This window comes from Miniopterus natalensis, chromosome 13 (assembly GCF_054644295.1).
Source record: "Miniopterus natalensis isolate mMinNat1 chromosome 13, mMinNat1.hap1, whole genome shotgun sequence".
NCBI classification, from domain to species: Eukaryota; Metazoa; Chordata; class Mammalia; order Chiroptera; family Miniopteridae; genus Miniopterus; species Miniopterus natalensis.
In genome coordinates this window covers 11,780,246-11,801,164 of record NC_142093.1, presented here as the reverse complement: position 1 = coordinate 11,801,164, position 20,919 = coordinate 11,780,246, and the positions used below count along the sequence as shown (strand labels likewise).

The 20,919-nt window shown below is 38.8% G+C and overlaps 1 protein-coding gene across 1 annotated transcript; it reads right to left on the bottom strand.

Moving 5' to 3' along the window:
• Positions 1–307: 307 nt before the first annotated feature.
• SLC4A1AP (solute carrier family 4 member 1 adaptor protein) lies at positions 308–20,914 on the bottom strand. Its single transcript, XM_016209710.2, has 14 exons — positions 20,223–20,914; positions 19,804–19,999; positions 18,323–18,445; positions 17,467–17,527; positions 16,982–17,121; positions 15,042–15,202; positions 14,170–14,239; positions 13,650–13,836; positions 9,946–10,057; positions 7,780–8,005; positions 5,945–6,031; positions 5,283–5,329; positions 3,333–3,402; positions 308–1,259 (listed from the first exon to the last, which is right to left on the bottom strand). Exons 1-14 carry the CDS (start codon positions 20,880–20,882, stop codon positions 1,210–1,212), a joined length of 2,190 nt encoding a protein of 729 aa, XP_016065196.2. The 5' UTR covers positions 20,883–20,914; the 3' UTR covers positions 308–1,209.
• Positions 20,915–20,919: the final 5 nt, after the last annotated feature.

The window sequence follows — 20,919 nt, the reverse complement described above, 5'->3', positions numbered from 1 at the left end:
GGCTCAGACCCTGGTCCACTGCTTCCATACAAGATGGCATGGTAACTCTGTCCCCAAATTCCTGTTACTTCTTACATCATCATCAAGTTCTTCCCTGTTGTTCTAAATGAAGTTCAAAATAATAGCTTCTCACAATACCGATCTTGGTATTTTTTCTGAGAAATGAAAGACATCACTCTTAGCAGACCAGACCTTAACTGAAGTTTCTTACTACTGCTTCTTGCCTACCTCATGCATGCCGTATGATCCACGTGGGGAAAGCATCGTCCTCTCCACTCTTGCTGGGCCACAGCACTGCTCCTGCCTGCTCATTATGTCTGCCTCCAGCCCAGTCCATGGGCTCTCTACCTGCTTCCACTCTTAGGCTTTCCTTTCCTGTAGAAGTGAGGTATTCATGATGGGGGTGTGGTGGGGTGGGGTGAGATATCTTCTTGCATTTCTTCATGCTTCCAGAGAGAAAGGAACCTCTATTCCCCTTTCCAGAGAGGTGAGAAGCCCCACACTGGGCAAGACACATCCAGCTTTTCACTCAATGGCCTTACTTGCACCTTTCCACTGGAGAAGGAGTAACCAATCTGATTGGTCAGGGTCCAGGACATTCAGAGGGCTGAGTTTTTATTAGGACTGTGCATGAAGTATGCTATGGTCCTGAACTGGGTCCTGGTAAGTCAGGGTCTGTTCTCAGACCGGGGAGGAGCACTGCAGTGGGAGGGAGGAAGTAAGAAATCCCCATCGTGCATCTATTTTTTAGTTCCAAGAATGACAGGGACCTCCAGGGTCACACCCATAGCATGACCTCATATTTTAACACTCTTTGAGGAGGCAACATCACTGAATCCTAGGGCCTAACTGTCAGAAGCACCTGACCACTCAGGAAAAGCACAGTCCCTAAAACTTAATGAAAAACATGTAGCCTTAAACATAAGACATCTTCATCTTCTCGCTTTAACAGAGAGTCATGTCTCTTACTTTACTAATTCTCAAAATATATGGTTCCTTTTTACATACATACACAAAACACATTTAAATATAAATACCAAAGTCATGGACAGACAAATTTAGGAAGCCAACAGTATAGAAGAAAAGGCAAGTCACCAGATTTTACAAATGATCATCTGAATTCCTTCTCTGGATATTCAACTTGATATGTTATCCTAAATGTCCCATGTCACATGGTCCACAAGGTCTTCCTTTAGGGTTCTGAAGCAATCAATAGCCATACTTGTCATTAAGATGGGTCCTGCCATCTCCACTTTGACCTACATCAGAGTATAAAGAAAGAATTATATTCAGTTTTCCAAAGTCAGGAGGGAAAAGACATCAGTGGGCCAAAAAGTAAAACAGATAAAGGTTTCTTCTGTGATAGAAATTTGACTTTTTGCATATAATTTGAAAATATGGTCCTCTTTTCATTTATACCCTAACATTAGCAGACAAAAGAGCAAACATTTCTAGTAATTAAATTTCTATTAATAACTAATATGTTAGAAACCCAATCTATAGAAAAAGCAACCTGTGATAAGCATATGGGGAAACAAACATCTGCTATGTTGCCTTAAGGATATATATGAATGTAAACCAGCACAATGTCTATAGAATGTGATTTATAATATCTTTAAAATGTTCATAGCCTTTGATCCAGCATGTTAACTTTTACAAATATTTTTCTACACCTATACCTCTGCAATTGCAAAATTGTGTATGTTAGAAGTTACTCATTGCACAGTTGTTTGTAATGGCAAGAGTGGAAATACAGCAAATATTCATTGAGGAAACTGGTTAAATAAGTAAAGGTATATCCAGACCATAAAAAAGAATTATGCCATCACAAACACGTGCACACACACACACACACACACACACACACAGAGAAATCTATAAATAACTATGGAAGGGTCTCTATATCGTGTTAAGTGCAAAACAGCAAGGCATAGAATATGCTTCTAATTCTGCAAATTACATTATTTGACTTACCCGAAAAACATTTGACTTACAAGAAAAACATTTATATGAATAAATATTCAAAGTGACATAATTAGAAAACATTTTACTGTAGGAAACCCCAGGTAACACCCTTTTCTGCCTTATTTGGAAAACATCACAACATTTCCTAATATAAATTTTGCATAGTGTAAAAAGAGAGGGTTGATTACAAGGGTAAACTTATTTCTATGATATCCTACTTGAGAAAAAGGCAACTATTCTTATTTTGACTAATATATACTTCTCTTAAATACCAGAACTAATTAAACTCTTAATTCAGTTAACACACAAATTAACACAATATAATTAACTGAAACTGCAGTGCTATCATCAAGGTAAATACTTGTACTAGGTATGTACTTGTACTTGGGAAATAATAAATTCACAAAATGCATGCTGTGGGTTTCATTTGATGTCTTCTATAATAGAGCCTACTACAGTTATGAATTTAGTTATTTTGAATGATAGATAATGCTCTTAAAAAGCTCTACAAGGGGGAAAAATATGCTTCCATTTGTGTAAAAAAAGTGGTGAAATATTACGCATGTTATTGCTTATGTAGACATTTTATGCATTTTATATTATATATATATATAAAAAGTCATAAGAAACTGATACTTGGCTGTCATTAGAGGAAGTAGTAAACTGACTAGCTGAGGAATAGCCAGAAGACTTTTTTTTTCACTTTAAAGAAAACTGAAAATACAATAGTAAAGAGAAAAATACAATGAACCTCCTTGTGCCCATCACCCAGCTTTAACAATTATCAATATACAGCAAATCCTGCTTTCTCTATCACCCCTCCCCCGCTAGCCCCCTTCTTCCACCACTGGATTATTTTAAGGCAAATCCCAGATATCATTCCATCTGTGAACACTTCTGTACATATTCCTAGAAGGACTCTTCCTAAAAATGAACTCAACACCATTCACACTTAAAAAAAAATTAACAATAATTCCTAGTCTCATCAGATATCTAGCTAGTGTTCAAATTATCTGGCTTATAATTTTTTTTACAGTAGTTTGTTTGAATAAGGATCCAGAGTCTACAAATTATATTTTGTTGATGTGTATCTTTAGGTCTTTTAATTTACCTGTTCCCCCAGAAGGGAGATTATTCCACTACATACTCTTGTAACTTTCTTATCCTAAACCTGAAATATACAAAGGTTGACAAAAGTAGGTTTACAGTTAAGGGTACACAAAACAGAGTTTATTCTTGTATGATTATTATTGAATTATTTATTTGTATTGCTACTGTAAACCTACTTTTGCCCAGCTCTATATATTACATGTTCATAAATATATATAACTAAGTCTCAGAGGAAAAGAAAAGTAAAAACAACTTACCTTCAGGTGGGACCCACACACAGTAGTCTGGGTCATCGTCTGGATATTTGGAGGAAACTGTTGGTGGAAGCTGCAAGTAAAGATAAGTTATTTTATTCAAAAAAATTTTAACTCTAAGAATTATTGTCCCTATACCTGTCAGCAAACAAACACTAAGAGAGAACAGTTTCCACCCTGGCCAGTGTGGCTCAATGGATTGAGCACTGTCCCATGCACCAAAAGGTTGCTAGTTCAATTCTTCATCAGGGCACATGCCCATGTTTAGGGCCCAATCCCTGGTGGGGGCAGAGGGTGCATGAGGTAGCTGATCAATGCTTCTCTTCCACATCAATGTTTCTCTCTCTCTCCCTCTCCCTTCCTCTCTCCAAAATCAATAAAATTTTTTTTTAAAAGAGAGAACAGTTTCCATTAATGATCTTGATATAAGTAATCAAAAAATGGGGAAACATTCTTTTTTTCTATAAAGCCTCAACAAGCTGATTTCAGTCAGTGAGAGTGAAGTGATATTTTTTAAAAGGGGCAGTTAACACAGGTCTGAGTTCTTTCCCATAGAGGGAAATTTGGCATTTGCCTCTTGCTCTAGGTGCAGGAATAAGTTAGCACAGCAAGCCTGATCGCTATCCTTTGAAAGGCCTGTTTGCAAGTTGGCCCTTAGCTGGCACCGGGGAACTTGGGTTTTGGGAGGGTTCCCACTATCCTGACTGATAAGAGGGCTCACTGTGCCTAAACTGTTAGTAAAAACAATGTGATTTATGCTGAACACCTGCTTTTCTTCTGGGAGAATGGAATTTGGGTATATGCCAGGCAGGGGATATGCCTCTGTGATCTCAGTCCTCAATAAAAATCCTGGGCACTGAGGCTCTAATAAGCTTCCCTGGTTAGCAACATTTCACAAATTGTCACAACTCGTTGTCAGGGGAATTAAACATCCTATGTGACTCCACTGGAAAAGGACCTTTGGGAGCTTGTGCCCCAGACTTCACCCCATGTGCCTTTCCCTTGCTGACTGTGCTTGGTATATACTTTTGCTGCAGTAAATCACAGCTGTGAGTACAACCACCTGCTGAGTCCTGTGAGGCCTCCTTCCTGTGAATTACATAGCCTGAGGGTGGTCTTAAGGATCTCCTGACATAACCCAGCAATCTCATTTCTGGAAACTTACTGCATCCACACAAAATTATGTACATACAAGGTTATTTACAGCACTGTTGTAATAAAAGACTAGAAACAACCCAGTGCCTATCTATAAGGAACTGGTTAACAAGAGTACATCCATACAGTAGGAAGCGCTTGGTGTACTGATAAACAGTGATTTACACGATAGGTTAAAATATCAAGACATAGAATGCAGTATATTACATTCTACCTTCTGTGTAATAAATGGAGGAAAATAAGAATATATTACTCAAATGTCTTGTTATGGCATACTAGAATATGAAGGGGTTTTTTGTTTGTTTTTTTGTTGTTCTTTTTAAAGATCTTCCTCATTTATTTTTTTAATATGTCTTTATTGATTTCAGAGAGAGGAAGGGAGAGGGAGAGAGAGAGAAACATCAATGATGAGAGAGTAGTCATTGATCGGCTGCCTCCCACACGCCCCTGACTGGGAATCAAGCCCGCAGCCCAGGCATGTGCCCTGACCGGGAATCAAACCGTGATCTCCTGGATCCTAGGTCGATGCTCAACCACTGAGCCATGCCCGGCCAGACGAATATGAAATTTCACAAATTAATAAAAGAAGTATGTGAGCAGTTATATGGATAGAGAATTCAAAAGGTAAAACTTCAAAAATAAAAATGGAGCCCAGGCTTCCAGAAGCAGGGGGTGGGGGCAGGGAATAAGGTAGTTGAGAACTCTGCTAAGACAATCTCTAAAGATTCACTTGTGGTCCATGACAAGGGGAGTCACTTTTACTTCCAGAGAAGTGAAGATTATGACTAAAGTACTTACTTTGCCTGGACCAGGAGCTTTCTTTTTCTTCAATTCATCCTTTGATGCTAGTTTAAGAAAAAAAAAGAGGCAATAGCTATTTCAGAATAAGTAAAATAGAAAAGAAATTCCTCCTAAGAGAATATTACATTTATTAAAGAAAACATGTAACAATCAAATTCTCAAAAATTCCTTCCACTATTGTAAAGACTACATATTAAGAGAATTTTCCCTTCACTAACAACCCTAGTTTTCAAATCCTAAGGCTATTCTACAAGCTTGAGTATAATCACACCATTTGAATAGGTGAAGGAAAACGGGGCTGACTTTACCATACATTACAGTTAAAAGCAGTAGAAAACCAGAAAAAAAGTTCTTTGAATAGGCCGAACTTTCAACCTATTTAATAGTTTCGAAGTCACTCCCATGATGGGCACATATTCAACTCTTGGAAATGTAAAATTGTGGAGGGCTTTGCATGGCCAGAGGAATAAAAAAGGGCAAATGGGATGGCATTAAACATAAACCTCTCATACACTCCAGTTCTCTCCAGGGCCTGGCAGCAGCATCTCCCCAGCGTCTCAAAGGCCATTCTCTGCTGCTTCATGTCAGCCGCCATCCTCCTCTAGAACACCAGTTGGCTGCTTGTGCAGAGCAGCAATAGAGTCGGCTGTGCTACTTGCCTGAGGGTTCCTCATGTGATGCAGCTGTTTCACTAATCTGTTGATAATCTTTATTCTGTTCTACTTGGCTGAGTTGAGACCAGTTTTCTGTAAAACACAGAACCAAAGCATATTGTTATTACTTAATTCATGGTGGGGAACCAGGAAAACAAAAACAGAAGCAAGGAAAGCTAAAGACATACACAATCATCCAGTTTACTATCATTAGCTTCAACTAAAATGAAGTTTTCAATAAATGTGCCTCCAGCTGTCTAACAGAGAATCACCAACTTTCCACTTAAAAGCTAGCCACCTCTGAAGTAAAACTCTTAGCAATATTTACCAAAGCCTTAAAAATGTACATATTCCTTGAAATGTATATACTCCTAGAAATTCTACTTCCCAGGAACAAATTCAAAGAAAATAATCAGAGATGAACACCAAGATTTATTATATACAAATATATTTAAAATAGCCAAAATTTAAAAATAACTTACATGTCTAACAACAGGAAGTTGATTAAACAAGTTGCAGCACATGCACACGATGGACCACTATGTCCCTTATTAAATCACATTTTAAAAGAATATTTTAAAACATAAAAAAACAGGTTACAAAAAAGCATGTACAATATGATCCCAATGCTGTAAAACAAACAAACAAAAATGCCTGAAGTAATCCTAATCAGCTGCAGATTTACTAATTAATGTATCTTATAAGCCGAATTTTAAAGTCTGCTATTTTTATACACACATATTTGCTTTGGTTCCCTAAACAAAAAACAAAAAAAAAACAAAAAATACAGTACTAACTGCTCCCCTTCCTGCTGTATGGATCAAATGTATGAATCAAAAACCAGATTCAGAAAAAGTATGTATAAGTACCTTTTTTGAAAAGGCCAAGCATTTTGCCAGTAACTAAACAAAGGAGAATGCAAAAAACAAAAGCTTTACCTCTCCCAGAGAAGGAAATGGTGACTTTTTAACAACTAAAGGTGATTCAAGAGAAGGTCTATGTAGCAGGCCTGGTGTTTTATGCAGACAAGCCTGGTTTGTGTTGGAAGAAGACATGCATACATTCTCATACACATTTAATGTCAGTTGTTTTTTTCCTCTCTTGCTCCCTATTTTCTGTGCAGACTTAATTTGCTAAGTATTTTGGCCAACCTGTAGGAAAATAACCCCTGCAATTGACAAGGGATAAGATACTAAAAAGATAAACAATCATCTTTCGGGGTGGGATCATGGGCGATTTCTCTCTTCTTCTTTGGACTCTATAATTCAGTTTCTAAATGAGCATATATGCCTTTTATAATCAGAAGAAAATACACTTAAAAACCAATCAATTCCCTTTTTCATCAAACCTTTGTTGTAGTGGGTAAATATGATGTGCCAGGTTCTCTGCTAGGCACCATGAACAGAAAAATGAATGTCATGATGCTTCCTGAGCAGTAAGTCCAGCGGGTACAATTATGCTTAGCATCTGCTTTAGGATGGGGTAAAAATGAGTAAGGGGAGGCTTATTCTGAGACCACCTGATCAGGCCTCATCATCTACCATATTCCACTGCCCTCCAATCAAACAATGGCAACAGCTCAGGACTGGCCACAGTAGCTCGGGTTTCAGATTCCATAGCTTTGATTTTCCACAATTTTGGAACAGACTGGAAATACTCGTCCTTATTTTGCAGTGAGGATGAAAAATGACTGGCAGTTAAAGGACGGGTGTTTCCACAGAGTCAGTTGTATCACATGTCACGAAGTATTTCAAAGTCAAAAAATGCACAGGCAAGAACTGGCTTTTCTTTTTCAAAGCTCCACAGTTAATGCAAATGCATTATATAAAGCAATGCCTCACCAGGCTGTCCTGTTTCTTCAGGACACGGGAGGTCTGTGGGAGGACTCGCTTCCTGCACTGCTGCTCCTGGGCCTCTGTCCTGCTCTGGCCCACAGCTTCCGGCCTCCAGGGTGCTCTTTCCCTCCCCCTCCTCCTCCTCTTCCTCCTCCTCCTCCTCCTCCTCTTCAGGCTCGTCCTTCATTTTCATTAGAGCTGGAGGGAGTTCAGGACGCTTGGGGGGTAACTTCTGTAAGGGAAACAAAACCGTGAGCAAGTCGTTCTACATAATGAGAAAGAAACAAATCTCTTCCAGGGATTCGAGCTAAATGTGTAGGATGTCTAACCTCTATATGTTGATAAACCCTGCAGGGATTTGCTGGAAGTAGGACTTTCACGTGAAGTTTTATCCATTTATGGACCCTTAAGGAGTATCTTTATTAGTTTCTAGGGTCAACAGAATATTAAGTACAAAACAATGGAAACAGCATGTAAGGAACTAAAACATTTATTCCAAGTGAGTATCAGCTACAGGAATTCTGTTACCTCCTCATGAGGTTACAGGACCTTAATTCACTACAAAATCTTCTAGGAAGTAAATTAGACACACATTTTAAGAAATAAATCAAGTCCAGCCGGGTGTTGCTCAGCGGCTGAGCATTGACCTGGGATCCAGGAGATCGGGATTCAATTTCCGGTCGGGGCACATGCCCGGGTTGCGGACTTGATCCCCAGTAGGGGCTGTGCGGGATCAATGACTCTCATCACTGATGTTTCTCTCTCTCCCTCTCCTTTGCTCTCTCTGAAATTAATATATTTTTTTAAAAAAGTTTTTCTTCTAACTAAAGCATAAGTATCCCCTACCACACACACACACACACACAAAACATAGAAAACCTTCCATCTCAGGTAAACCATATCCTCACTCAGAACATATGGCTGGGACTTCAGGCCTCTGCCACGAGGGGGCAGTTTTCCCTAATTCAAGGTGTTGGTGAATTAGGTGCCCCCAAGATTCATGTTGAAGTCCCAATCCCCAGTACCTCAGAATGTAACCGTATTTGGAGATAAGATCTTTAAAGAGGCAACTAAGTAAAAATAAGGCTGTCAGGATGGGGCCCTAATCCAGTATGCACTCCTTTATATGAGGAGTGCAAATGCACAGAGGGATGACCATGTAAAGACACAGCAAGAAGACAGCCATCTATAAGCCAAGAAAAGAGGCCTCAGAGGAAACCAATATTGCTGGCACCTTGATGTTGGACTCCTAGCCTCCAGAATTGTGAGAAAATAAGTGTATGTTGTTTAAGCCACACAGACTGTGGTATTTTGTTATGGCAGCCCTCTTTGGGGTGATGAATGCCTTTTAAAAGCTCAAACTACAAATAGGAATGTCTTAAAGCAAAAACATACATCAGTGAATTATTAGAGAATAGTAGAAAGATCACAAAACTCAATAGAGAGAAGACCTGGATTTGACTGCCAGCCTACCTTACTGATGGTGTAATCTTATATTTAACCTCTCTGACCCGGTTTCCTCACCTGTGCAAGGTAATAATTCCCATACATCACAAGGTTTTGGAAGGATTAAATAAAGGAAAAACCACATACAGAGCCAGGTACACAGACTATAACTAACAAACGTTAGCTGAGTCTGAGCATTACAACATCTATCCACCAGGAGAAAAACATTTAATGCAGGAGACCCTTTCTTAAATGTAACATTCATCACATTGCAACATTCATCAGCTGGTAAGATTAATTACAAATGTAACATTCATCAAATGGTAGCATCCATCACAAATTAATCAACTGATATTCTAATTTACAAATTAATTACATGCAAATTGATTGGCATGAATCAATTCATTCTTTTTGTTTCCTCTTTTTTGTTGTTAAGTTTCTTTTTTTTTATGCCTTTTTTATTCTTTTTTTTTTCCTTTTTCTTTTTTTCTCCGCCCCCCCCCCCCCCCCCCCCATTAACTCTTGATAACTCTAAACTGAAGAGGAAAATCCAAGAACGAAGACCTGGGAAAGGTGTGATCATGCCACGCCCACAGCCCTTTTTCACATTACTATGAAAAAAATGACTCATCCTATGGAATGAGCTTTGAGCTTTGAAAAGAAAAGAAAAAAATTAGCTCAGATAAGTGAACTGCTAGAAGTTTAACAGCCTTACCCACCACTTACCCCTACTGTCCCAGTTTTTAATTTGAATTTGCTTCCTCCTTTCATGGCACCAAAGAGAGGCAATGTTAGCTTTTTAGCTTTGTTTTCAGCATCTACAACGTGACTTTCAGTCCTAGAAAGAAAGAATAATTATACACACCTATTCCAGCGAGGCCAAGAATTTATCTAAAAACACCATGACACTGACAAAGAAACTTTTAGCAAAACAAAAATTTCTACAAAATGAATATTAAGCACATACCCATATGAAGAGATATTCAGGCCAGCAGAGTTTGAATGGACATGACACTACGATTGTTACAGACATAGAGTTATTAAGGGCAAGACGAGGCTCCTACTTAGTCATTTACACCATGCTACAGGATTTCACATTCATAAAATGATGCTTACAGAACAAAGGCCACTGGCAATATGTAAGCATGACCCCCTCCCCACTAAGTGCAGGAGATGGATCCATGGTGTAAAGCCCCATTTTCACAAACATATGAAGAGGACTCAAAAGGCCTTATTTACCTGGAGTCCACACTTATAAACACACATAACAGCTCTGAGCAAAGAAGTTTAAAAAAAAGTGTGTGTGTGTGTGTCTGTGAGTGTATGTAGGGAGTAGTAGGCAGGATACCCTTTGTAGGGAGTAATGACAAAAACATAATAATAGACCCTACAATGATGAGTTTATCAATGTCCTCATTGGCTAGACAAAGTTATAAAAGCTAAGCCCACTAGGGTGAAGCTGAGGAAGGGCAAAATGAAGAGATTGTAGAAATTAGAAGAAAAAAAAGACACACAGAGAAAAAAAAAAAAGAATGGCAGTTGAGTGGACAAGGCACTCAGAGAGTACACAGAGGTGACAATGACATCACAGGACAGCCCTGGCACTCCTGACTCCAAGTAACCCTTTCAAGAAACTGACGACGCTGCTCTGCCCGTGAAGCCCCATTTGCCACTACTGTCTTCTTTCACCTAAGTCTTACCCCTTCAGTGGTACTCCTGGGTCTAGTCTCAAGCCCTTTCTCTCTACCAGAGACAGACCATTGCCTTACTAAGGCCACAGGTCCTGCCTGCCTGGCCCTAAAGACCCTTTGCCGAATCATTATCCTTCACAACCTCTCCCCAGGCCTCAGGAAGGTGCTGACATAGAAAGACAAAGGCAAGAGCAACAGTCATTTCATTTTGCAGCTCCATTAATTAGCTTGACTGGCCGGCCTGGAGGAGGTACAAAGATGCCCAAAGGAGATAGCAAAGCAGAAGGTGGAATCACAGTCAAGAGTTGTTCCTGTGGGGGAGGGTGGAGTTTGATAAAGTTTGGAAGTTCACCCTCAAGTGATAAGAGGAGGGGAAGATCCACAGCACCTGAGGGCCACCTCGGAAAGTAGAAAAGGGAGGGGAAACTAGAAAGACACAGACAGCAGGGGGAGGCCCTGGAGGAAGCCCACACAGTCTCCTAGTCTGAACAACTGACGGCTGACTTACCAAGTTAAAGGGTTACAGAGTTGTAATTAAAACTCACTGTTAATTTGTTCACCCTGGACTATGTCGCCTGAGTTTTTACCCTTTTTCCACAAAAGTGATGTTACAAATAGTTGCTAGGTGTTAAAGAAACAGTAAAAATTACAGCAATGATGGCAACAATAATACATGCCAGCACTTTAAGTGCTATTCATTTCATCTTTGCAACATCACTACTTCTAGTTTACTGATGAGGAAAGCAAAACCCAAAAAAGTTAATTTGCCTCAAAATGCCCAAAAAGTAATCGACAGAGCTGAGGATGAAACCCAAGAAGTCTAACTCTAGTGCGAACCCACCACCTCAATATCGGTAAGGTAACTCAAATATCATTTGGGTCAAGTAGAATTTTGTGAGCTGATCTATGAATCACTGTATTAAATATCCAAACAACACATAAATCTTTGAATAAACCTGCTAGTAATTTGAGGATAGGTTTTCTGTATACAGATAGACATCAAGGGCTCCAGAAACATTCTCTCTCTACATCTCTATAAGAAGAGGTGCCTCTCAATATCTAGATACTCTTCTATGCAATGCCCCTAGTGCCAAGTGCAGGTTTTGTGCTCAGGGTTGAGGGGCTGAATAAATGCTGACAATATAAAGCAGCACTGTCCAATACAGAACTTTCTGCACTGATGGGCATGTTCTGTATCTGTGCTGTCCAATATGGCAGCCACTAGTCACACACGGCTACTGAGCACATGAAAGGGGCCTCGTGTGACCGAGGAACTGAATTTTGAATCTTATTTAACTGAAATATCACATGTGACTATTGGGTGCTAACCAGATGGCACAGATCTAACTACCCTCATGAGTGAGTGAACCCACCTAGGCAATGCCACTTTCTGAGATGTCCACCTGGTTTCTGCGCACTAGGGGTTGCTATTTCTAAAACAACCTACTCAACATTTTGAATATTTGTTGAGACCACACAGAATAAATCTTTCAAAAATACTGTCAACTTGAAAGACTGGAACAGAGACTTGACTTGGGGTGGTGAACACACAATACAGTGTACAGATGATGTGTTGTAGAATTGTGCACCTGAAACCTATATAATTTTGTTAACCAGTGTCACCCCAATAAATTCAATAAAAAGAAAAAACAACAATAAAGAAAGACTGGATCTCTTTCACACACACACACACACAAGCCAACTCTGGGAAAAATTAGTCTCAATTATAATTACTCAAAAATCTTCTAGATGTCTGCAAATGGATTTGGATTAATATCTTCCAATAATCTCCAAAAAATCAAAGGTCATAATAGAATCAGCTTCAGGGGATTATGCTTTCTCCCTTTTTAAAGGAAGAAATTACCCTTTTAAAAAAGTATTTTTATTAAACAGTTTTCATCTGGTTCTTAGGAATGAGAGACACAGGTGTTAAAATGACAATCTGTGTGAGCACACAATGCATTAAACAGATGATGTGTAATAGAACTGTACACTTGAAACTTACATTAATTTAATTTAGAAATACATTTTTAATAACAGTCTGAATTCATATTTTTCATCTATGGTTTTAAAATCATAGATATGGCATTACATTATAGTATTTGCATCTCTTATATGAGTAAGGTTGAGCATCTTTTTATATAGTTAAGAGCTATTTGTGTTTCTTTTTCAGTGGCCTGTCAGTTGACATCCTTTGCCCATTTTTCTGTTGGGTGAATGGTTGTCTGCTTATCATTCATTAGTCTTTACATATTAGGGAAATTAGCCTTTTGTACATGTTGCTCTTTAAAGAAGTTTACACTAAATGATGAAGTATAAAATTCAGAGCCTTCCAATGAAATAGGTATCAATAGTTTCCTCTAAAAACCTGTAGGAGTCTGTATTTCACAAATGAAATGGGTTTTTAGTTACTCTATGAAACCACTGCCGTCTGTGCTTTAAAGGGTTTCTTATATTCTATTTCTATTCAAAAATGATTATCTAAAAAGTTAAAAATGTAATTCAAAATGTTATCTATGCAAACATGCTTACTTAAAATTCCAAGTACATACCGTGGTGATCACCTCATAAAGTATATAAATGTTTAATCACTATGTGGTACACCTGAAATTAACCTAATATTGCATGTCAAGTGTAACTGAAAAATAAAAAAAAATTTTAAAACACAAATAAATAAATAATGATTATACAGAAAAATAAATTTTTTTAAATAACATTTCAAGTATAACTAACACTTACTTTTTTAGTTCTGGAATCTCTGCTGGCTTTACAATTTTTATCAACCCTTTAAGTCTCTGTTGTTCTTTCCTCAGTTCAAAAGTTCTCAGGTGAAGTTTCTTCCGGGACACACCATCTAATGCACTCCCTGATTTCATTTCCGACATGAACGCATCTAAAGAGTCCTGAGATGGTGACTCTGACAGAGCTGCCAGGAAAGGGATAATATATGTTTAGAAAGATGGTTGCAAATGTTTTAAAATTCAGACAAAGTTTCCATAGAAAAGCCACTAACATAGAGCTGGACAAAGGACATTACTGATACTAGGAATAAGGAAACAGTGGAATGTCACCTTACCTCATTCCTCTCATCTATTAAATAAAGAGGTTACACCAATTAACTTATAATGTTCTTTCTAGCTCCTTATAAAAGCTCCATATTCTGATATATCTTATTAACCAATGTAGCCCAGCGGCTAGCATAGTGCACTACATATGGCTGATGCTCAATAAATAACTGTTTAATGAGTCATTGCTTTACCTTTGCTTGAGGCTTTCAGTCTGTCAGAAATGTCAGAGAGTTCCCTTTCAGCATCATTTAACTTTGCAACCTGTAACGCCCAAAGCAACAGTGTTAGCAAATGTCTTTCTTTTTTCAAAATATGGTAGCTTTCTCCTCTTTTCACTACTGTTATACATTTTAAGAGGATTAATTTGAAGTCCAGTTAAGTCTGTTCTTTATGGAGTTAACATTTTTCATCTGTTTATTTAATTCTAATTGAATTAATTTCTGAATTAAAGAACTCACAATTAAACAGAATATATGTACAGAACACAGACTTTATTTTACTCAAAAGAAACGGCTCAAGGTATTTGCTTTCAATAATAAATCAAAAGGATAGATGCTGGGTAATGTTTAAAGCTCTAAATACTACTTAATATAGTGAAAACACCTGCTACCTTATAATAATTTCATGAAGGATACACTGTTTAAGACTATTATCAAATTACAAAAAAAAAAAAGAAAAAGACTATTATCAAATTACACTCCTCAAAATTCCTTTCATGATTTTTGACTGCCAGAAGCCTAAAGTCAATTTCACCTCAGAATGTTACAATTTAAAACTTTTTCCTTTCTTTTGTGGAGGGTAACATCATTTCCAAAGAATGCTCACTAATGGACCAATATTCACGCAGAGGTGGAGAGAAACTAGCAGCAAGCCAATCTTTTTCCCAACTTGCATAAGACTGATTATTTGTAACCATCAAATTTGCAGATAACAAAAGTTATACCTCAGTACCAGATTTCAATGCTGTTGCTTTAAAAGTTATAGTTAGAAAAAATTTTTAAATAATACATTATTTTATTTAAAAAATTAAACTACTGCAGCTACTTCTATAAATAAAACTTGCCAGCGATTCAAAGGTCTCTGGCTTCTCATCGATCTTCCCAGCCTTCTTCATTCGGTTCAGACGCTTCTTCTCAACCAGGCCAGTCCGATCAAGAAATGTGTCATCATCACTGTCATAAAAGTCTTCATCTTCCCAGTTCTTTGCTTTCCTTTTCCGAGATACTAGAGGTAGATAAAATAAATGGAAATAAAATAAGTTTTTTAAAAAAAGAAAAGAAAGAAGGCAAGTAGGCAAGCAGTTTAAAATATCGCTATCAATTATGAAAAGACAGGGTTCAACAAGGTGCCAAACTACATATGAAAACAAAGGACTACACCTGGGAGACACTATGCTAAGTGAAATAAACCAGACCCAAAAGGCATATATTACATGATTCCACTTATACGAGGCACCTAGAATAGTCAAATTCATACGAATAGGAAACAGAACAGTGGTTATCAGGGGCCAAGGGGGATGAAAAATGGGAAGTTCTTGTTTATTGGATACAAAGATTCGATGTGGCCCTAGCCAGTCTGGCTCAGTGGTTGGAGTACTGGCCCATGGAATGAAGGGTCCAGGGTTCGATTCTGGCCAAGGGCATATACCTTGGTTGCAGGCTCAATTCCCAACCCCAGTCAGGCACACGAGAGAAGCAACCGATCAATGTGTCCCTCTCACGTCAATGTTTCTCTCTCTCTCTCTCTCCTTCCACACTGAAAAGCAATGGAAAAAATATCCTCGGTGAGGATATTAAAAAAAAAACAAATCAAAGATTCAATATGGGATGATGAAAAAGTTCTGGAGATGGATAGTAGTGACAGTTGTACAACGTGAATGTATTTAATGCCACTGAACTTTTACTTAAAAATGCTTAAAATGGTAAATTTTATGGTATTTATATTTTACCACAATAAAAAATTAAAACAAAGGGCTACTTACTAAGCAAAAGGCTCTTAAAAAGCAGTTGAGTAAAAATGGAAAAAGATAAATAAGGAAAAGACCAATAATCCAAAAGAAAATTTGAAAAAAAATAACAATAGCAGTTCATATTAAAAAAAATACAAATGGTCAAGAAACATTTAAAAAGATATTAAACTTTTAAAAAATAATTTTAAAAAATAAAAATTAAAACAATGAGATACCACTTCTCACATATTAGACTAGAAAACAACATTAAAAGGTTAATAACCAATTTGGCAAGGGTATGGGGAGATGGACTCTCGGTGGAAGTGTACACTGATATAACCTTTTTCATGTTCAATCTTACAACATCTGTCAACATTAAAAATACATTGGTTCAGTAATTCCACTTCTAGGAATTTATACTGTAGATATCAAGCATCATTATTTGTAACAGTGAAACTCTGGAAAGCCCATCAACAGGGGACTATGCTAGCTATTTTTTGTCTACTCTAAACCACCTTGCTCCCCTTGTTATGGTAAAAGTACCCCCTTTCCTCTAGAAAACTCCTTCCCCATCCCATCTGAATTATGGGTAGTCATGTGACCCAAGGATCAGTAAGAATCCTTCCCTCATACTTATATTTAGATATAGGGAAAAAGAGGCTCTCTTTCCAATGAGGTTATTAAAGTGAGAGAATATAAATCCATGGGTAAATCTGTCTGCAAAATAAAACCACACACTCCTGAGACAGACTTGCTTACAGATACACACACAGCTTATATGTGTCCTAGTGATACTGAGCTCTGATTTGGTAGGACTAAGTTCTGGTTCCAGAACTTAAGGTCCTGGTTCTGAACACACACCTGTGTGCATAGAAAATGTCTGCAAGAATATAAACAATGGCTACCTTAGAGTTTTGAGATAGGGAGTTTTTCTTTTCACTTCATTGAAGTCTGTACAATTTACATTTTCCCCCTAAAAAAAGTTTTATCTTTTATGTTAAAATTTCCTTCCTTTTTTTTATTTTTAAAGAAAAAAAGTGTTCCCACATACTCACCTGCCTCCTGCCGCAGCAATCCCAAAGTATCAAGGATTCGACAAGCTTCCAGGGAGCACTGGATCATTGCTTCCTTTTTCTTTCCTGAGTGAATGGCCTCAGCCACCAGTTGTTTTCCAGTTGAATCATCCACAGGTAATCTGCATTGGTTTAGAGGGAATTATAGCACAGTACTAAGCTCCAATTCTCATACAAAAAGATTAATCTGTTATGGTAACAGTCATGTTTTTTTAAGATGGTTTTTCAAGTCTCTCGGTTCATTTCATTCTATCTGCCAAGGTTAGATTTCAAATCTTTTCTTTCCACCTCTTACCTATTCCACCCCACCCTCAATAATATAAGTGTTACTAAACTATCAAGAGCCCTAATCAGGAACAACCTAAAATTAAAACTAAAGCTACTCTTTGGCTTGTTGTCTATAACCATAAATTAAACCTGAAATTGGCCACTTTCCAGAAATGGACATTAATGAGAAGAGAACGTACCTCACCCTGCAGAGCCAAGTGCTATGTCCCTGTTCATCAAATTCATACTCTAATTCTTCTCCTTTGGGGGGAAGAAAGACAAGACAATTTTAATAGGATCTAAAAATTACTAGTTGATACAAAGGAAAAAGAGAACAAAAGTTAAGTAAGAATATCAAGTTCCCCTACCAGACTGAAAACTAAATTTCAAGTTCTCATTCCTAGGGATTATCATCTGATAATAAAATGAGGATGAGCTCGAGGCAGGAAAAAAGCAAACTCAAATCAAAACAATCAACTCTCCATGCACAGCTTTGCCCAATGTATAACAGCTTCCACATTTTTTATAAGTTGTGGACTTAAGTTGTTAAATTGTCACAATTGCCTGTTTTTAGAAGCATAAATTTAAGCACAGAATGCAACCATTCATATATATATTCATGCACTCTCACACACACACATCTATGCATACACACATACACTTAGATGTTCCTCAATGACTCTCTAATGAAACAATCCTCTGTGGAATTATTTTTAAACCCTATAAAATCAAAATCCATGCTAAGAATTAAAAAAGATCAGGTGAATTACAAAGAAAAAATTACAAGAAGTTGGCTCAACCACCCACCACCAAAATCTAGGATCTTTCCAGAAGAATGAGGCACGTCAGTAAAAAGAACTTCCTTTTTTCCAAGATAGGAAAGACTAACAAGATGTTTACTATTTTCAAAATACACATGAAACAATTGACCACAAGGGCAAGTACTGAACAAGGAAGACAGCAGATAAAATATGGCATTTCTAAAAACCTGAAGATCTAGAAAACAACATTGCTATGGACACATTCTACCAGGAGGGTCAGAATCTGTTTGCATACCTTCTCGGTCAAAAAAACCTTGGAGAGCCTTTTTCGGGTCCTTTATATAAAAGGCCTCCCTTTCCTGCTGAAACTCTAAAACAATGGGGTTCTCTTCAGCCTCATCCTCTACAGCATCTTCTCCTACAAAATATGGGGAAATAAGAAAAGACAATCAGATATAAGAAGAGACCATCTGAAAGACACCCACTATCCTTTCTTCATAAATATATGGTTATCAATGATGAAAAGAAGAGGTAGGGGCAAACAACCAAAAAAACCACCAGTATTGACATCTTTAGGTTTTCTGAATTGTGTGACAAGTTAAAACTTGTTTTTATGGCACTCCCCCTACCCACCCCCATCTCTATATTTTAAAAGCAAAATTACCTACTACATTTTCTATGAGAGAAAAAAAATTTAAGCTCCAGGTCTCATACTTTTCCTCCAATATAATTTCCTAATACTTCTTATCTGTCACATAGACTTGTCTATTCATTACTCCCTTCAAATCACCAGACCCTGCCCTGAACACCACTCCCAATGTTGAGCCTCCTAAGGGCTTCTTTTTTTCCTTCAAGTCCCAGCTCAAAACTCTTCTGCTTATAAACTTTCCCAAAGAGCTAAGTCAGTGCTGCCCAACAGAAATATAATAAAAGCCATGTATGTAAATCTAATATTTTCTAGTATTCACATTAAAAAAGAGAAATATGTTATCAATATAAAAATATCCTCAATATTTTACATTCTTTTTTCACACTAAGTCTTTGCTATCCAGTGTATTTTCTACATTTGCAGCACATGTTGATTTTGACTAGCCACACTTTGAGTGTCCAATAACCACATGTGGCTAATGGCTACCATACTGGACAGTACAGGTCTAAGTCCTCAGTGATTGCTCCCTTCTCTGAACCCTTCCTTACTCTAGCACGATTTGTAGATTTTGCTTGGCACTTACCACAGTAATTTCATATTTAGCCTGTCCTCCCAACAACATATTAGGGCCTTTTCTTTTTATATTCCTAGCTCCTGAATACCATTTCCAGCTCCTCTAGCTAAAGGACCAGCTTTCTCTCATTAGATATTTCACATTTCAGGATATTTACACAATATACAAAAAATTCAAGGGACTATCCTATATTGAATAATATTCCATTTTATTTATTTAAGTATAGTTCCAGCCCTTTCAGCGATAATCAAGGTCAGTAATTAATTTTTAAAAAATTTTAATGCTAAAAATACCAAATTAATTGTATGCTGAGGAAGAATTTCCAGCAAGGGAGTGAACTGTAAAACAAATTAAAAGAAATCCGTAGTACCCATAATTCAATTTCTTTACTTCAGCAAAGTAAATGAATCTCTCCGGGTTTTGGAAACCTCATGTGAAAATTGTGTTTGTCCTGTCTCTAGAGTCATGAAAACTTGCTTGATAAAAACATTTGAGGGTAGCACTAGGAATGATTTTAAAATATTAACCTCTGGTAGCAATTTTCATGTCTTACCCATTCCCCAGGTGCAACCCATTTCATCATCCTGACTACTAGCGCCTCTCTTCCTCTCAGCGGTACCCATTTCCTCATCTTCATCCGAGTCTTCTCCTAGCATCTTCTTCTCCAACATCATTTGTTGCTTCTTGCGCAATTCCTTCAGTTCCGTTACCGTCAACTCGGATTCTGCCTCTCGGTCTTCCTCTGGTCCCTGAAGAACCAAGAGAAAGAATTCTTTTAGAGTTCAGGATCGCTGCAGTCACTTCCAGATACACAGCAATGTGCCCTGAGGTTTGGAGACGAGGGGCCAAGGTTCCTCCACTTTTGTAATCACTGCTAGGGGGATCCGCTTCCTCAGCGAAAGCTTCAGGAGCTCAGGAAGGAACCCAGCCCCGCGCGCTCCAGAGATTTCAATTCTAGGTTTTTCTACCTACCTGAAGAAGAAAGAGCCGGGTGCTGCAGCCGAAGCGAAGAACATGCCCGACATGGACCCGACAATAGGTGCGGGGCGGGATGCGGCTTTTGTTAAGAAAGGTGCCGTGAGTGCTGCCCAGATCGTAGAGGTAGAAGCCGGGCCCGTGGCCGTCGCGTTCTCCGTCGGGGCCGGACGCCCCGTGCTGCAGCACGGCGTGGAACCGGGACACCGACGGGTGCTCCAGGCACACGTCGCAGCTCGGCAGCCTCCCGAAAAGGCAGCAACTGGTCCCTTGCAAGCTACGAGTGCCGAGGATCGTGCCGCCCTTCAGGGTCTCTAGGCTGTAGGGGCCCGCGGCGGGGCCGGCCCACGGCGGCTCTCGGTAAGGGGGGGCCCGGGCCGCGCCGTCAGGAGCAGGAGCCGCTGTGGGGCGCCGCGGCTGCCCCTCCGCTGGACCCCGGGTCTCCGCACTTTCCGGCTGAGCCGGAGGGGCGTCAGGCTCCCCGGAGTCTGGGTCCAGCAGTGCTGTGGGCCTCTCCTTCACCTCCTCAGGGTCTGAAGGACTGGTGGCCGGGAACTTGCCCCGCACCGCGGGGGGCACCGGCAGGGCTGGCTTTTTGAAGTCGCCATTGAGTTCCTGCGAAGCAGTCGGCTCGGCGGGAGCGGGGCTGTCAGCCATCCTTAAGCGGGTGCGCTCTCGAAATCAGTCCTGGGAA